The sequence below is a fragment of the Dermochelys coriacea genome, chromosome 6, assembly GCF_009764565.3.
Source record: "Dermochelys coriacea isolate rDerCor1 chromosome 6, rDerCor1.pri.v4, whole genome shotgun sequence".
In the NCBI taxonomy this organism is placed as follows: Eukaryota; Metazoa; Chordata; order Testudines; family Dermochelyidae; genus Dermochelys; species Dermochelys coriacea.
Window position 1 is genome coordinate 11,459,164 of NC_050073.1, and position 19,388 is coordinate 11,478,551.

A 19,388-nucleotide genomic window follows, 5' to 3' on the forward strand; every position below is an offset into this window, starting at 1 on the left:
ATCATGCCAAACCAGCCTAATTTCCTTTCTTTGACAGGATTACTGGCCTAGCGGATAGGGGGAAGGTGTAGATATGTTGTAGCTTGATTCTCGTAAGGTTTTTGACACAGTCCCATATGACATTCCCATAAGCAAACTAGGGAAATGAGGCCTAGAGGGAGTTACCAAAAGATGGGTGCCCTACTGGTTGAAAGACTGTATTCCAGAGTAGTTAACAATGGTTTGCTGTCAAAGTGGGGTGACACCTGTAGTGAAGTCCCCCAGGGGTCTGTCCTGGGTCTGGGTATGATTCAGTATTTTGCTTGGTGACGTGGAGAGTCTGCTTACAAAATGTGCAGAGAACACCAAGCTGGGAGGGGTTGCTAGCACTGTGGAGGATAGGATAAGAATTCAAAATGACTTTGCCCAGCCTCCCCACAAGAGAACAACCTGACTTCTTCGATTCCCCTCATAGAATCATAGAATCATAGAATATCAGGGTTGGAAGGGACCCCAGAAGGTCATCTAGTCCAACCCCCTGCTCAAAGCAGGACCAAGTCCCAGTTAAATCATCCCAGCCAGGGCTTTGTCAAGCCTGACCTTAAAAACCTCTAAGGAAGGAGATTCTACCACCTCCCTAGGTAACGCATTCCAGTGTTTCACCACCCTCTTAGTGAAAAAGTTTTTCCTAATATCCAATCTAAACCTCCCCCATTGCAACTTGAGACCATTACTCCTCGTTCTGTCATCTGCTACCATTGAGAACAGTCTAGAGCCATCCTCTTTGAAACCCCCTTTCAGGTAGTTGAAAGCAGCTATCAAATCCCCCCTCATTCTTCTCTTCTGCAGACTAAACAATCCCAGCTCCCTCAGCCTCTCCTCATAAGTCATGTGCTCTAGACCCCTAATCATTTTCGTTGCCCTTCGTTGTACTCTTTCCAATTTATCCACATCCTTCCTGTAGTGTGGGGCCCAAAACTGGACACAGTACTCCAGATGAGGCCTCACCAGTGTCGAATAGAGGGGAACGATCACGTCCCTCGATCTGCTCGCTATGCCCCTACTTATACATCCCAAAATGCCATTGGCCTTCTTGGCAACAAGGGCACACTGCTGACTCATATCCAGCTTCTCGTCCACTGTCACCCCTAGGTCCTTTTCCGCAGAACTGCTGCCGAGCCATTCGGTCCCTAGTCTGTAGCGGTGCATTGGATTCTTCCATCCTAAGTGCAGGACCCTGCACTTATCCTTATTGAACCTCATTAGATTTCTTTTGGCCCAATCCTCCAATTTGTCTAGGTCCTTCTGTATCCTATCCCTCCCCTCCAGCGTATCTACCACTCCTCCCAGTTTAGTATCATCCGCAAATTTGCTGAGAGTGCAATCCACACCATCCTCCAGATCATTTATGAAGATATTGAACAAAACGGGCCCCAGGACCGACCCCTGGGGCACTCCACTTGACACCGGCTGCCAACTAGACATGGAGCCATTGATCACTACCCGTTGAGCCCGACAATCTAGCCAGCTTTCTACCCACCTTATAGTGCATTCATCCAGCCCATACTTCCTTAACTTGCTGACAAGAATGCTGTGGGAGACCGTGTCAAAAGCTTTGCTAAAGTCAAGAAACAATACATCCACTGCTTTCCCTTCATCCACAGAACCAGTAATCTCATCATAAAAGGCGATTAGATTAGTCAGGCATGACCTTCCCTTGGTGAATCCATGCTGACTGTTCCTGATCACTTTCCTCTCCTCTAAGTGCTTCAGGATTGATTCTTTGAGGACCTGCTCCATGATTTTTCCAGGGACTGAGGTGAGGCTGACTGGCCTGTAGTTCCCAGGATCCTCCTTCTTCCCTTTTTTAAAGATGGGCACTACATTAGCCTTTTTCCAGTCATCCGGGACTTCCCCCGTTCGCCACGAGTTTTCAAAGATAATGGCCAAGGGCTCTGCAATCACAGCCGCCAATTCCTTCAGCACTCTCGGATGCAATTCGTCCGGCCCCATGGACTTGTGCACGTCCAGCTTTTCTAAATAGTCCCTAACCACCTCTATCTCTACAGAGGGCTGGCCATCTCTTCCCCATTTTGTGTTGCCCAGCACAGCAGTCTGGGAGCTGACCTTGTTAGTGAAAACAGAGGCAAAAAAAGCATTGAGTACATTAGCTTTTTCCACATCCTCTGTCACTAGCTTGCCTCCCTCATTCAGTAAGGGGCCCACACTTTCCTTGGCTTTCTTCTTGTTGCCAACATACCTGAAGAAACCCTTCTTGTTACTCTTGACATCTCTTGCTAGCTGCAGCTCCAGGTGCGATTTGGCCCTCCTGATATCTTTCCTACATGCCCGAGCAATATTTTTATACTCTTCCCTGGTCATATGTCCAACCTTCCACTTCTTGTAAGCTTCTTTTTTATGTTTAAGATCCGCTAGGATTTCACCATTAAGCCAAGCTGGTCGCCTGCCATATTTACTATTCTTTCGACTCATCGGGATGGTTTGTCCCTGTAACCTCAACAGGGATTCCTTGAAATACAGCCAGCTCTCCTGGACTCCCTTCCCTTTCATGTTAGTCCCCCAGGGGATCCTGGCCATCTGTTCCCTGAGGGAGTCAAAGTCTGCTTTCCTGAAGTCCAGGGTCCGTATCCTGCTGCTTACCTTTCTTCCCTGCGTCAGGATCCTGAACTCAACCAACTCATGGTCACTGCCTCCCAGATTCCCATCCACTTTTGCTTCTCCCACACACACTTCTGGCAGTCATTGGTTTGCACCCTCTCGGGAGCCCTTTGGATGCTGAATATACCAGGTGCTGCCCATGACATGCCTCTTCCCTTACATAAGCTCTGCTTACCCAAGACCACTAGTCTCACCATCAGTGATTAGCTTGGGGGAGCAGGTCCCACGTCCCCAGTCCATTTTCAAACTTGGCACTTTAACAGAAAGAGGTTTTTTAATTATTATTTTTAAATGGCTCCCACCTCTAGCCACAGGGGAGATGATTTATTTATACTCCCTTTGTTTTTAAACTCCATTGGTCCTTCCCTAATCTCTACAGCTACCCATTGTCTCACTCACTGTTAGAATGGCAAACTGTGCTCTCCATAACAAAGAGAAGAAATCAATATCTCAGATCACACCACAGGTCCTAAAGCAAGGAAGGGTTACAGAAGGAAAGTATTATTAGAGCACAGTGAAATACTATTATCAGGGCTTGTCTACACTACACATGCATTGCTGGATTAGTTATCCTGGCTGAGCCCCCTAGTGGAGACACAGCATAAACCAGAAGGAGTGTTTCTGCAGGCATAGCAAACCACCTCCCTGGAAGACATTAGCTTTGCCAAGTTGCACCTGCACTGGGGATATCACCAGCATAGCTACATTTGCAAACAGTATGATTTCCCCCCCATACCCCCACATTCCCAGCTGACATAGCTATGCCAGTGAAACTTTGCAGTGTAGGCAGCGGGTATATCTACTCTAGCAATGTAGCATAGACATTTAGGCGAGGTATACACTAGTGAGCTTACAATGGCACCGCTGTACCAATGCAGCTGTGCTGCTGTAAGATTGCTTGTGTAGCCGCTCTATGCTAATGGGAGAGAGTTTGCCCATTGACATAATAAAACTACCTCAAGGAGGGGCAGAACCTATGTCGGCGGGAGAGGCTCGCCTGCTGACATAGCGCTGTGCACACTGGTGCTTATGCCGGTGAAAGTTATATCGCTCAGGAGGGGTGTTTTTCTTCACACCCCTGAGTCACATAAGCTTTGCCGGCATAAGTAGTAGTGTAGACATGGCCTTACACCGCAACAGAAGGAGTTCTTCCATCGCTGTAGTAAATCCACCCTCAGTTCCTTCTCTGCTGTGAATTCTATAGCAGAGAACTCCAGAGCGGGGGGGAAGGAAGGAGGGTAGTGGACCACCCATAAGGACACACTTTTCGAAGAACTGCAGACACTGCACAAGACAAGTAACCTCTTTTTCTTCGAGTAGTGCCACTATGGATGCTCCACTCTGGGTGACTACCGAGCAGTTCCCACTGAGGAGGAGTGAGCTTTGGAGTCGAGTCCAAAACTGAAGATAACACAGCAGAGCCAAACACAGCATGGGAAGCTGAGATCTGGGTTACTGCATAATGTTCAGAAAAAGGTACGTATAGATGTCCAAGTCCCAGACCTATACATTTCAGTAACAGGAACATTTTTCAGAAAGGCTATTCAAGTAGAAAGATCTCATTGAGTGCGTTTGTACACCTGAAGGAAGTTGGAGACTCTGACATTGATAGCAACAATTAATGCAGCCCTATATCTGCCTAGAGTCTCTGCTTGGAGATGGCTGACCCTTTAGATCTGTCCGCAATAGAGAAACAATTTGAAAGACTTTCTAAAAGATTTAGTCCTCTCAAGTTAAAAGGCCAAAGCCCTCCTATCACCATGCCTCAGTGGGTCACAGCTGAGGATGCCAAATTCAGGATAAACTGCTGAGAAATAGGGCAAACATACCAAACTGGTGGTTATTCTCTAGTTAGATTATATGAAGCCAGTAACAAAAGTAAACTTCTGTCTCACCCCGTTGGTTAACAAGAAGTCAAAAATGCACTCTCCTTAGGCATTCCAGCCCTTCCTTCACTGCCCAGACATGGACTCTATGATGAGTGGTTACTGAAAACCAATTTCATCAAATGGTCCTTCTGATCTCAAGAGATCAGCCACGTAGTCAGAACACAGAGACTGCGGGGGAAGCGTTTGCCTGGCTTCTTGAGAGAGAAGATGAGGGATGGTCTGGAAAGTGATCAGAGAGCAAACAGCCAGCTAAATGAGGTAAGGGAACTATGTCTGTCTTGGCCACATCGGGACTACTAGGATAGCCCTGGCCTTGCCTTTCCTTATCTTGATCAGAACCAGGAGTGGCAGAAGTGCCCTGAAAGTGGGGGAGAGGGGCCACAGGTGCCCAAACTGTGGTCCTACCCCCGTTGTGCTGCCCCCCCCACGGGTTCCCAACTTTGCTTGGATGTATTCCTGAAGGTTTCATCACATGACATAATCTTTAATTAAGGATTAATCTTTAATTCCTGGAGACTCCAAGGCAATCCTGGAGGCTGGCAACCCTACCTCCCAAGGTCCTGCTCCTGCCCTGCCCCTTCTCCCCAAGCACCCACCCTTGTGCTGCCCATCCCCCTCTGAGTCTCCACCCCCACACCACTTCTTCCCCTGCAGCCCCACTCCTGTGTCACATATTCCCCTCAAGATCCCACCTCCAATTCGCTCTTCTCTGCCCTCTCCTCCCCATCGCTCACCCTTATGGCCAGTAAAAAGGGGGGGCATGGTCTTCTGGCCCCCCTATTCTGGTGCCCCGGATCAGAACTTCGGATATTAAATGCTTTAAATATCTTAGGAAACTTGCAATTATATAAACCAATGTTTTTGTTATAGATCTAGTGTGGAAGCCTCTCTCTGCCACTTGCAAATATTACATTTCCATTGAGATGAATAGTCTTTTTATTTGGCTTTAATCTTGCTGTTTATATAATGTTGTTCTATAAATCAATGGTTCACACTTCTTGGAATACTGTGGTCCATTCTGGCACCCTATCTCTAAAATGATATAACAAAAATAGGAGTTCAGAAACAGGGGATGAGAATATTTGGAACAGTGGAGAGATTGCCATATGAGGGGACATGAAAAGATTGGATCCATTTAGCTGAGAGAGGAGTTAGAAAGAGAAAACATAATAGAGATATTTAAAATAATGTATAGCATATGGACAGTAAAGAGGGTGCTCCTGTTTATCCTTTTCAATAATACAAGAACAATAGGACTGTCCCAGCTTGCCTGAGCCTTATGAAGTCTGAGCCTGAGCCTTACAAAGTGAGCTCACCTAGCTTTCAATAGTCCAGCCGATGCCTAACTTGCACAAAATAAATCTAAAAGGGGTCTGCATAACCTAAAACATAAAATGTGGTCAATAGTAGCCCCTGACTTGACCTGATTTCTTGGGTTGTGGTAGAGGGAAGATCCATCCTCCCACCCCTGGTTTCTATATCTGTAATCACCTCAGAGAACAAGCACTGGTGAATATTTTCTTTTCTATTTTGTGCTGTTTCTGATTTATCCAGGCTGGTTCTGATCTAGTACTAATGCAAGAAATAGCATGGACTATTCAGAAACAATCACAGAGGGATGGGGCTGGATAGAGATTGACTGGAAGGCTGTTCTAATCATAAGGGGCAGAATTAAAGAAGGCACAGAGTTAGGAGTAAGGGAAAGTTAGGTGTAGGCATGAGCACTGGGGGCTGAGGGAGACTTGTTGCCTGCCACCCCTAAATTTTTACTCTCCTGTTGATTGAATCCGTCTATATGGCTGTACAGCTCAAGAATTCTCAAACTGGTCTCCCTAAGTATTCTTAGGTAGTTGAACCTAGGACCCCAACCTTTCCTTCCTTCTCCAGGGGAGTGGCTGCAGGAGGTAGGAGCAATGACTTACCAGCAGGAGGAGAGGCCATTTTCTCAAACTTGCTGCTGCAGTAATTGCCTTATTACTGACATTTACATGGGATTCGCTATTGAGTTAAAGAAGTGAGCTGTAGCTCACGAAAGCTTATGCTCAAATAAATTTGTTAGTCTCTAAGGTGCAACAAATACTCCTTTTCTTTTTGCGAATACAGACTAACACGGCTACTACTCTGAAAACTATCGAGTTAATCTCTGTCTTTGCATTATGCAGCTGGTGATGCAATGTCTTGTTGGCCAGGAAGAGAAGAAATTAAAGAGGGGATGAGAAGATTAAAGCCGGGGACATGGCAGGAAGTTACATTTGGTCAAAATGGAAAATAAAAAGGGTGGGCTCAAAATAAGTAGGGGAAGGGATCAAATAGAAAAGGTTTCAAACTAAAAATGGAGCAAATAGGTTAAAAAACCCCCTCATATTTAATCCCTGTCCCTAGTTGTCTATCCTTTCTCTATGTAGCCCTTCTGCCAGATGGAGTTGGCAGCAACAGGGCTGGGTTCAGTATCTACTTAGCAATACAATACAGAACTGGCTCAAGCCACCACCCTGTAACCTGGGAAAACTGACCACCACCTCTGGGCACCTCTAAGAAGCAATGCTTCCCCTCTCGCAAGCACTGCGTCCCTGTATAGCAAAGAAAACTTTTAATAAAAACGGGAAAATAACCTGACTTTAATTTGGGAAAACACCACAACCATGATTCAAAAGCATATGATCATGTGTAAAACACCTACCCCAGAGTACGTTGGGCAGTGTCCTTTGCCTCAGTTTCTCACCTTGTGGTGTGAAAGTTTGACAAACAAATGTTCCTTTAACATGCCAGTCCCGGCTCCTCCACCGCACCCACTCACACTTGCTGTCTTTGGTCAGCCAAGACCCAGAATTCAGAAGTGCATTTATGTGTGTTCACCTCCCATTGAGGAGGCAAAGGAGTGGGGAAGGGGAGCAAGGCATCAAGCAATGCCTCAGTTGCTGCTGCCACGCCATTTACTCTGTGTCGCTGCCTGTTGCCGTGCAATCGTTCACTCTGCCGCTGGCCACTGTGCTGTCGCTCACTCCGCTGCCATTGGCTGCTTGTGCCGACACTTTTGCTGCTGCCATCAGCCTCTCTTCTGCAATGCCTTGGGGTCCCACCACTTAATAGAGCTCTCAGGGATTTCAGCAGTTATTGGGGAATCTCACTGCTCGTGCAGGCTGAGTCGGCACTTTCACTGAAAATGCTGTCCCAAAGCAGATCCAAGGCTTAGTATTTAGACCTCGTTATCAGCAATTTCAGTTCTAGGGATCACTGAAAGGGGCACAATTGTGCAGCCCTTATTTCACTGAGTGACAAATTCAGACTACACTGCCACATCTATATAAATTCTCTGTTTCACCCTAATTGCGCTTTCAGCCCTGAGGCTTTGGAGGCTATTTTTTGTAGTTCTTGTTGCACAATGATTTTATGGCTAAAGTACAGATTTATTTCATTGCTAAACTTATTCACCATAAGGCTGGTTACACCACTGTAACCTCTCACTGCCCAGTGAAGTTGAGCTTTTGCCAACAACTCCACCCACTTGTACTGCACAAGCCCTGCAGGTTTTCATTATTGGTGGCTGGGTAACAGTTTCTGTTTTGTCTGGCATTTATTTCACTGCCTCAAGTTTGAGGTTATATTAGAAGTGAAAGAATTAATTTTAAAGTACCATGCATACCTTAATCTGCAATTTAGCCATTTAGGTGAGCTGTCAAGGCTTGAATGGTGGCTTGGTCTGAATTCAAAACAAGAGTAAAAGCTTCTAGTTGACGATGGAGGGGTGTTTTAATAAAGGATCACTGATGCAGAACTGTGCAAAACAACCCTTGTTATGTATTTTAAAGTCACTGGAAGCTGTTAAAATTTCAGTGTGGGAGGCATGGCTAGCTAGTTTGGTATTATTTATTTGGAGTTTAAATGTCTGCAACTAGTATGATCCAAGAACCACCCAGCTGGGACTAGTAATACCATGAAAGGAAATGCAAGTCACTGCCTGGAAGGGGGTGGGAGAGGGAGAGGGGGGGAGAGAGAGAGAGAATTTGAATGAATGAACCAGAATGTTTTTTTATATTGTTGGCCAGCAAATACTTCATGTATATGGAAGAAAATCTGAAACAGACAAGCCTGGCTCTGTGGCAAGTATGTGATGGTGCACCCCATAAGCTTTATGGAAACATGCTTATGAATGTATATATGACACAATTGGAATATTTTATGCTACATATGCCATGTAACATATCTCTGTAAAGGTTTTGATCTACTGAATCTATTCATCTTATTTGTATGCATGTATCATTTTTGTACCCAAAGTATTGAATATTGGCTGTGTACTTGCTTGATTTTTAAGTAGCCTTAGTAAAGCATTTGGTCAGCTTCTTGAGAAAGGAATGTGCAAATTAAGTGCCCAGTCAAGAAATACTTAATGAACAATGGATCTTGGAAGGCTTCAATCCACATAAGAAGTCTTCCTGCAGACATTCAAGATAGCATGTGGTCAATGGCTGCTGCCTGTAAAAACTGAGTCGTGCATGGACATGTGACTTGCCCAGGTGACTCCAAAACTCCATCTTGGAGCTGGACTTTGCATAGGAGAGACGAGGGGGTCTTCACCCACAAGAGAAAGTCTATTTAAGCCTGTGGGAGACCCTCCATTTTGTCTTCAGCTGGCTCAAGAGATAGCCTCTCCACCCCAAAGGATATCTGAAAGAAACTGGAACAAAGGACAGTAACCACAGGGGGTGTGAGTGTTTGCTGGACCCAGACTAGAAGGAGACTAGTCTGTAAAAGGAAGCTTACTGGAACACCTCTGAGGGTGAGGTTGTATCTGTTTTCAGTTTTCTTACTGTATTAGGCAGAGACTTGCATGTTTTATTTTATTTTGTTTTGTAATTTACTTTGTTCTGTCTGCTATTACTTGGAACCACTTAAATCCTACTTTCTGTATTTAATAAAATCACTTCTTACTTATTATTTAACCCACAGTATGTAATACCTGGGGGAGGAGGGGACACAGCTGTGCATATCTCTCTATCAGTGTTACAGAGGGTGAACAATTTATGAGAGTTTACCCTGTATAAGCTTTATACAGGGTAAAACAGATTTATTTGGGATTTGGACCCCACTGGGAGTTGGGCATCTGAGTGTTAAACACACTTCTTAAGCTGCTGCTTTCAGTTAAGCTTGCAGGTTGTAGGACGGGGTTCAGACCTGGGTCTGTGTTTGTGGCCAGCAAGCGTGTCTGGCACAACAAAGCAGGGCTCTGGAGTCCCAAGCTGGCAGGGAAAGCAGGGGCAGAAGTAGTCTTGGCACATCAGTTGGCAGCCCCAAGGGAGTTTCTGTGTTCCAAACCGTCACAGCGTATATGGGGCAAAGGAATGTTTTAAAGACACTGTTGCTTTAAGTGTAATTATTTTCTGTCTCTGGGAAAGGGAAGTTTGTTAAAAGGCTGATTGTACAATTATGCAGGCCAAAGAGGGCTGCACAAAACTTGGCAGCTGTGTGGGTGCTCAAAAATGTCTGGGAAAGCTAATTTTGTGGGATTGTCTGGACAGAAACTAGAAGGCTGGGTAGGTGGAAGTGGCAGGGGGAAGCTGGGAGTGAGCTAAGAGAAGTTGGGTTTGTGAGGTTGGAGGGTTGGAAAAACTGAAGGTGTACTTAGATTTGGGTGGGGGAGAATTTGAGGGAGATGTGTGGGTGTGTAGGGGAACATTGAGTGACTGGAGGGGGAATTTTGAGGAAGCTGGAGGGGGTCTGGGGTTGCTGGGTCCCCTGGACCTCCCTTCACTTGCTGCTGCTTGCTTGGTTCTCCCCACTGCTCTACCCCTGCACAGAATCAGCAGAGGGAGCAGTGAGACATATGCTGCAGGACTGCAGGCACCAGTGGCCTCTGGTAGCTTTGAGCTGCTTATTCCTGCTTAGGGTTCCCAATGGACTAGCACGGGCTCTGGTGGCTTGCATGTATCAATGCAAGGTTCAGATGAGGTGCACGGAATTTAGTAGATCTGCTCTTCTGCTAGGTTTCAGTTTCTGCTAGAGTTAATAGGGGTGCAATATAAAAGCCTGAGTGTAGTAGGCCAGAAATATTAATGCTTGTTTTATGTTGTAGCTTAACAGACTAGGGTATCTCTTTAAAGTAAAGTAGAGGTAGGTGATGTCTTATAATATTTTGCTATTTTTTTTCCATTATAAATTCTGAAATAAAAAGCTACAAGCCCATTTTCCCCACTTCATGGCATCCTTAATTAGTTCAGTTGTTTTCAGTATATAATTACCCTGCAATCATTATAGATTCAAAACAGGATCAAACTTACACACAGCAAAGAATGGTTATTTATTGCTACGACAAGTTATATACACGAAGAATTACAATTTTATGCAATATATTGTATGCTTGTCCTCCACAAACACATCAATTTAGATCCATCCTATGTCTTTGGTGGTGGTGGTATATTTCTTTGTATATTGCAATAAAATATTAAAAGTGTGTATGTGTGGGGGGGTAGAATTCTCATTTTCTGCCTGAAAAGAAGGTTATTCACTCTGTGCAGTAACTGAAGTTCTTTGAGATCTGTGTCCCTGTGGGTGCTCCTCTTCAGGTGTTGATGTGTCCCAGGACCCAGATTGGAGATTTTTGGTAGCAGTGCCTGGTCAGGGCGTGAATGCACAACAGCCGTCTCGTGGTGCTGCTGGCAGGTCATCTAGCACTCGCGCGTCCTGACCCCCCTCAGTTCCTTCTCTACCGTAGAGTCCTTAAAGCAAACTCCAAAGTAGAGGGGAGGAGGGTGGGTAATGGAGCACTCACAAGGACACACATCTCAAAGAACCTCAGTTACTGCACAGGGTGAGTAACCTTCTCTTCTTCTTCAAGTGCTGTCCCTATGGGTGCTCCACTTCAGGTGAATGTACAGCAGTGCCCTCACAGGGATGGAAGGGACTTTGGATTGTGGTTCATTGCTGAGGCTAGTACCATGAGGCCTTGTCTTGTGTCTGAGCTTGAACCGAGATTAATGCATAGTGGTTTGTGAATGTGTGTTTGGAGGCCCAGGTGGCTGCCCTGCATATATGAATGGAATGGAATGGAAATGTTGTGTAGGAATTCTATGGAGGTAGATAAAGCTCTTGTTGACTGGGTTCTGATGCCTAGTAGGGCTTCAGTGTTGTATAGTGAATAGCATATGTGGATACAGCTGGATATCCATTTAGGTAATCTTTGCGTGGATATGATAGAGCCCTTAGACCATTCTGTTGTTGACACAAAGGGTCGGGGTGATTTTTAGAAGGGTTTTATTCTGTCCTGGTGAAAAGCTAACGCACAGTGCGCATCCAATATGTGCAGGGTTGCCTCATACGTGTTAGTGTGTGGTTTTGGATGAAACGCACGTACGTGGATTGGTTGGTTGAGGTGGAATGAATATGGAAATTTTGGCATAAATTTAGGGTTTGTTCTAAGTATTACTTTATACTTGAAGAATATGGTGTATGGGGAGTGAGACATGAGAACCCCTATCTCACTGATTGTCTGCGCTGATGTAATAGCAACCAGAAATGCCACTTTCATAGATAAATGAAGTAATGAGTATGTGGCTAAAGGTTCGAATGAGGCTCTTGTTAGCCTTTGGAGCACAAGGTTTAAGTCCCATGCTAGTGTGGGTTCTTGGATGTCTGGCTACATGTTCTGTATGTCTGTTAGAAATAGTTTAGAAATGAGAAAATATTGAGGTCTACCTCTACCCGTCTACCTCTTGATGGAAGGCCATGATTGCAGCAAGATGAACTTTAAGCAACCTCACAGCAAGTCCTGAGTTCTTTAGGGATAATAAGTATTCCAAGAGTAGTGGAAGCGGTGCCTGTCTTGCAGATATTTGTTTGGTCTGGCACCATAAGAAGAATCTTTTCCATTTTTCGAGGTAAGTAGTATGTGTGCTATGTTTCCTGCTGTTTATTAACACTTGTTCTACTTGTTCTGAGCAGGTTAGTTCATCGCATTGGAGCCATGCCTTCAGGTGAAGTCTCTCTGGGTCTGGATGGAGGACTTGAGTGTCGTTCTGAGAGAGAAGATTCTGTAGACAAGGGAGAGTGAATGGTGTGCAGATCACTATGTGTGACAGGTAAGGGAACCACGTCTGTCTGGGCCATGTCGATACTATGAGGATTATTTTAGCCCTGTTGGTTCATATTTTGTGTATTACCCTGGAGATCAGAGGCATCAGTGGGTGTGCATATAGGAGGGGAGCATTCTATTTGATGAGAAAGGCATCTCCTAGGGCTCATGCTCCCAGTCCTGCTTGTGAGCAAAACTTTGGGCACTTTGTGTTTACTAATGTCAGAAACAGATCTATATGCGGGGATCCCACACATGAAATATGTGTTGTAATATTTTGTTGTTCATTTCCCATGTGTGTTCTTGGGGAAAACAGTCTGTTTAATGTATCCACCCTTATGTTCAGTCAACCTCGGAGGTATGCTGCGGTAAGAGTGGTGGTTTTTTTTATGAACCAGTTCCATAGTTTTAAGGCCTTGGTGCATAAGGAGTGGGATTGTGCTCCACCCTGTCAGTTTATATAGAACATATATGCAATGTTGTCCATCAGGACGCTTATCGTTTTGCCACGTATAATAGGGAGAAAATGTAGGCACATGTTGCGGACCGTGTGTGATTCGAGCAGATTGATGTGTAAGTGTGTTTCTGTTGGGGACCATTTGCTTTGGATTGTATGTTGGTTCAGGTGAGCTCCTCATCAGATCAGTGAAGGATCTGTTATGATTTGTATGGGTGGTGGATCTTATTGAAACGGGATGCCTGAGCAAAGGTTTATTGGGTTTGTCCACCATCATAGTGACCTCTGGGGTCAGTGTGAGTCTTTTGTTTAGAATGTGCTTCCGTGGGATGTATACCAAGCTCAGCTGTCCTTGGAGGCAGCACATGTGTAGTCTGGTGTGTGTTACAATGAAAGTGGTGGCCGCCATACATCCCAAGAGTTGTAGGCAGGTGCATGTAGACCCATGGGCTGTCAGATCACCGCTATGAGGGAGGTCATTGCTGTGAATCAAAGCATTGGCAATGATGCTTTGGCCTCCACTGAGTCCAGGTGCGCTCCTATGAAGTCAATTGTTGTACTGTAGTTAGAGTAGATGGATGGTAATGTGAAAATACGCATCTTATTTTTTTGTAGGTCCAGAGCCGAGAACCAGTCCCCCTTGTCTAGCGCAGGGATGATAGTGTACAGGGTGACCATTTTGAATCTGTGGGTACAGATACCTTTGTTGAGTTTCCTGAGATCAAGAATGGGTCTCCATCCTCCATTTTTCTTTTGGGTCAAGTAGTAATGGGAGTAGAACCCCTTTCCCCTGTGTGTCCTGGAATGTGTTTCACGGCACCTAGCTGTACAAGATGGATTACCTCTTGCTGCAAAAGATGCTCGTGAGAAGGGTCCCTGAAGAGGGATGGGTAGGTGGGATGGAGACGAAAGAGATGGTGTAATCAGATCGTACCATCTCTAGTACCCAGTGATCTGTAGTGATGGATGCCCATGCTTGGTAAAATGGCCGTAGTCAGAGGCCAAACATCTGGATAGGATGTGTAATATGCGCTGACTGTCGTGGGAGGTCGATAAGACCCTTGACCAAATCTTCAAAATTGCATCTTGGCTGGTGGTGCGTGTGACGCAGTTGACTGGGACTGAGGTGGTCAGCATCTCTGGGGATGATGTCTTTGGCGTGAATTCTCGAATGGTCTCTGTTGTCAGTGAACCAATGTGTCCCTCTTTCGGTTATAAGGTTGGTATCTCCTAGGTCTATTGGGGGCATTTCTATGCCCAGGGTTTGGAGCGTTGTTCGAGAGTCCTTCACTGAGTGTAGGACTTCGACAGTCTTCGCAGAAAATAATTTTTCTCTGTCAAAGGGAAGGTTTTTAATCTGGAGGTACATGGGAATTCCGGAGGATTGTAACCAGAATGCCAGTCTCATGACTATAGCTGTAGCCATTGTGCGAGCGGCCACGTCCATGACATCCGAGGACTGCGGTACAAGCATCCCTTGAAGACAGGCATAGCATCCTTACATGAAGTGCAGTGTTTAAAACCAGGGGAGCCTGGCATTTTCATTGTCCAATTTTGTCATGGTACAAGGAGAGAGAAACTGAGAGGAGAGCTCTCAGAGAGTGTAAAAAAACAAACAAACAAAAAACACACACAGGAAAGTCTAAGTGGTTAACTGGAAACCTAAGATTAACTATGAACTAACTGCTGGAAACTAAACTTCGCAATAACTATTTCTAAATATTTTCTAGGTAAATTTCTGACACTGCTGTTGAAGCTCTCTCTGCAGCCGAGGACAGTAGAGAAGGAACTGAGTGGGTCGGGACACAAAATGGCTACTGTGCACATGCGCCCCGACCAGGCACTGCTACTAAAAATCTCCAATCAGTGGCGCTGGGGCACACCGACACCTGAAGTGGAGCACCAACAGGGACAGCACTCGAAGAACTGTATTTATGAGGACCCCTTCAGAAGCACGTAACACAAGAAACAACAAGGTGTAATATGTTGCCTACAGTGTATGTGCATCATTGGCTCAACTTGATGGAAAGTCAGGTATGTATCATAAGCCTTAATACTGCTATATCTAATAAAGATTCTCCAAATGCTAGGGGCTTGTGATTGTGGAGTAGAATGATGCAAGTTCCATCTCTACTGACAGCTGTTAAGTCTAGGGGAACTTGGATCTGTTATACCGTCCATTAGACAGAAATGATTCAGCTCTATTAATTGGCCAAACACCCATGTTCAAATTAGCAACCCTTTTTTACTTTCTAAGAGAAGCCAGGGAGACAGCACCACTCAGTTGCAACTTTGGGAGTCCCTTAAAGCTTCAGGAAGCACCATATAGGTAAGCACTAAAAGCCACAGTATTGACGTGTCTGTGACATCTTTTACACCTTATTATATAACAAAAATGAAATCACTCTACCATAGATCTGCCTCTGAGTCTTGCAAGACTCTTTCTCCTAAGCTAAACCTCTAGAGGTATTTTAACAGCTAAACCAATGGACTGGGGATTCCCCTGGACGAATGTATATCCTTATCACACATGTAATATCAGTATTTGCTCAATTAACCCTTTTATTCACCTGAATTTGCCTCAGGCAGGGGAGAAACTGCTCATACTCTTTTCACTGGAAATTGCAAATGGAAAACTAACCTGAGATCGAGGTTCTCTACCTGTTTTTACACACACACACACACACACACACACACACACACACACACACACACACACACACACGCCATATCAGCTCTAGTCTCATGTCTATGCTCTTGTATATTGCCTCTGGTTTCATGGCTAATCCTGCTTGGTGTTTTCACCTCTGTGGTCTTGCATCCATCCCCACCCTGAGTTTTGGCCCCTCTAATCTCATGTCCACACTATTTGGTCTCGCATCCACTTTGTGGTTACATACTTAATTTATAGATTTTAAATGTATACTGTAGTCTTTAAAGGCTCTTCCTTTTTTTTTCCTCAGCACTGGTTTTTCTCCTTATTTCTCCACATTCTCCCTCTCCCCAGAAAGTTTTACACTGTCCCCATTTTCACTTTGACCCTGTCACACTAGGAAGAAGCTGGATAGGATTCACTGCCACGTACACAGCAAGGGAAATGTCAGCAGAGAAGGGCTGCGGTTCCCATTGCTAAAGCCTCCTTCCCCATAGTAAGGTTAACCCCTAGTGGTCCCCATATACCCATACCACACCTTATAGAGAAGGTGTACTCCCTATACAGGTAAAAGGAGAAAAAGTGTAGTATAAAACCCCACACTCACACTGGAACTAAGCCCACCAGCCCTCCCACTGCAGCAACTAGGCCCACTCATCTCCCTGAATCTGCTTGCCCTCCTCTGCTGTGTACTGCATCTTCATGGCAATCAGTCCCAGGTAACTCCTCCATAGGAGATGCTGCTGCTTATCCATGCAGATAGGCATCAAGCCAGAGTTCCCCCGAATCCTTCAGAGAGCTGCAGAGGGGAGAGAGTTGGAGCCCAATTAGTCAAAGGAGACTGAACATAAAATCAAGAAAGAAAAAAAATACAGGGGTGAGACAGAACGCAATATCTAGTGTGAAGCCCCATTTCCCCTGTTCAACTCTGGAAGGACAAGAGGTGATGGGCTCAGGGCATGCGTGAAAGCATTCAGCCGCTGGACTACCTGAGAATGCTGCCTCACAATATGAAGCTCCTTCTGAGGTTTCTACAGAGCTTTCTAGGCCATTTTGCCACTGTGCTGACTGAGAGGTACTGATGAGGGAAGCACATATACCAAAGTGTGCGGAGGAAACAAAGCATCAGAGCTCTGACATTCTCCAGCGAGAGAGAGATGGGGCAGGAAGAAGAAATAAATTTTCACTACTGCTTAGAAACAAACCCAAACATGTAAAATAAAGTTGAAATCAAAACAGGCAAAAGAGGCCTGAACCTCAGCTTTTTCCACTGGGAGACAGAACTCTGCTGAGCTGTTTTGAATACCCACACAGACCAAAGTGCAGCCCAACAGCGATAGGGGCTGATATCAAGATCCAGAGAAATCACTCTCTTCCTCCGAGGGATTAGGTGAATGCTAATAGATAGCCCATATGCAAACCAAACCAAAGTAAATTTAAAAAGACCAGTGATAAATCGAGTACAAACTTACTCAATAGTAGCACATTATTGTACATCTAAATGGTTCAATTATGTGGCAGGACTCCTTAATTTTGCCCCTTTGTTCCATTCCATTTTAGGCATTGAATGAGGCAAGGGTCTGGGGCAGGGGGGACTGTATGTGATCATGCAATTAAAGACATTATCATAATGCATATAGAAAAGATTACAGAACTATAGTTGTACATTCAATTGCAAATTTGGTATTTCCCAACTTTCAAGTTCTTGACTTTGCAAACTAAATAATCTTTTCATGAGGTTGTGTGTGTGTGTGTGTGTGTGTGTGTGTGTGTGTGTAATTTCCTAGGTTTTTCTTAAAAAGAAAGGTAAAAACCAAATTCCATTATGTGCAACTCTAATAACATCCCTCCCCCAAAACCCATCATGAATGATCAAGAGGGTTTGAGCCCTAAACCTTCACAGGGCAGCACAGGATATTATTACTCAAGTTACCAAACTAACAACATTAACTGGCAGTGGGAGAATGTAGTTTTCCCAGAAGAGGGAATAGGGGGACAACTCTGTCTCTCTCCCCTTCTTCTGCAAAGTGGGAGTAGCTCCTGACCCATGTGTTCCCACACAGGAGGGACTGGCCACTGGTAACCCTGTGCTGGGTGAAGGATAATGCTTGGCGAGAGCCCAGCCTCTGCCTTCCTTCCTGTAGGGGGGAGTTGGGGGAGCTTCTGGCCCATGTGGGGCCTTAGTAAGTGTAAATGGGCCACTGGGGCCTTACACTGGTCCAAGGGACAACACAGGGGAAGCCAGGTTATCTTCACCTGCACACCACTACCACCACTTCAAAAGCTCCAGGTGTTCCCAATGCACAGCAGGTGAGAACCCAATCTTACAATGTTCAGTGATTTTGGCAGGCTGCCAACATTTTCATGAGGCAGACAAGTGAGAAAGGGGAATTTTATATCTGAATGGAATTTGAGACAAAGAAATGGCTCAAGAAGATTCCCCCCGCTGAAAATTAAAAGTCTGATGCAAAACAATAGGAGTGTGAAAATGTCTCAATGAAAAAGTTGAAAGAATCCTTTATAACAGATGTTCTCAAACTGGGGGGGTGCACACTCCTGGGGGGCAAAGAAGTATTCTGGGGGGCAGGGGGGGGAGAAGCTTTAGGAGAGAGGCAGCTGCTGGCTGGCCATACCATGCCACCCTTACTTCTGTGCTGCTGCCTTTGGAGCTGGGCACCCAGCCAGCAGCTGCCACTCTCTGCTCTGGCTTCAGAGCTGGTCAGCAGTATATATACTTGTGTGGTAGGAGCCATGGGGGAGGGAAGGCAAAGCGTAAACGACTACAGACACAAAGAAGCAGGGCACGATAAAATAAGTTTGAGAACCACAGCTTTATAATGGAACACGCTGGGCAATGTAAGAAGAGGGATCACTACCAGCTCCCCCGCATAATTATTCACATGCAATACACACACACACACACACACACACACACACACACACAGCTTTTAGATAGAATGCTTGTAACAGGAGGTGTTTGTCCTCACTGTCTCTTGATGTTCTTTTAAGGGCAGCAGCATGGAACCAGGAAATCCACTGAACATCCCGTATGGAGAAAACACAGAAGAAACAGACAAACATAGAGAAGAAAGATTCAAAGACAGGTGGAAAGAGCTGGAGGAGGGTAAAACAATGGACATTCTGTAGATTTATGCAATGTGAACACATAAGGGGACTTGCATAATATCATTTGCTGCTATTTGCACAACCACCTAATTGTATCATACAGACCTAGGCCTAGACTGGAAGCTATGATCTAGAAGTGAAAGACTCAGTATCCCATTCTAAGGCAAAAAGAAGAGGAGTACTTGTGGCACCTTAGAGACTAAAATTTATTTGAGCATAAGCTTTCGTGAGCTACAGCTCACTTCATCGGATGCATTCGGTGGAAAATACAGTATTTTCCCCACTGTATTTTCCACCGAATGCATCCGATGAAGTGAGCTGTAGCTCACAAAAGCTTATGCTCAAATAAATTTGTTAGTCTCTAAGGTGCCACATGTACTCCTTTTCTTTTTGCAAATACAGATTAACACGGCTGCTACTCTGAAACCTGCCATTCTAAGGCAGTGGTTCCCAAACTTTTTGCCGTCATGACCCCATTTTAATTATTTATTTCCTTCCAGGACCCCAGACAACATAGAGGATGCTATTTTGAAAAGCAAA

General features: G+C 45.1%; 1 protein-coding gene and 1 pseudogene across 1 annotated transcript in view; both read right to left on the minus strand.

Annotated features, from left to right (window-relative positions):
• LOC119856948 overlaps nucleotides 1-7,594 on the minus strand; it is a 29,622-nt pseudogene extending 22,028 nt beyond the window's left edge.
• Nucleotides 7,595-10,823: 3,229 nt separating this feature from the next.
• Nucleotides 10,824-19,388, minus strand: part of LOC119857443 (acyl-CoA (8-3)-desaturase-like) — a 30,890-nt gene continuing 22,325 nt past the window's right edge. The window contains exon 12 of the mRNA XM_038406389.1: nucleotides 10,824-16,521. Within this exon, the coding sequence (XP_038262317.1) occupies nucleotides 16,470-16,521 (52 nt within the window). The 3' untranslated portion in view covers nucleotides 10,824-16,469. The remainder of the gene's footprint in view (nucleotides 16,522-19,388) is intronic.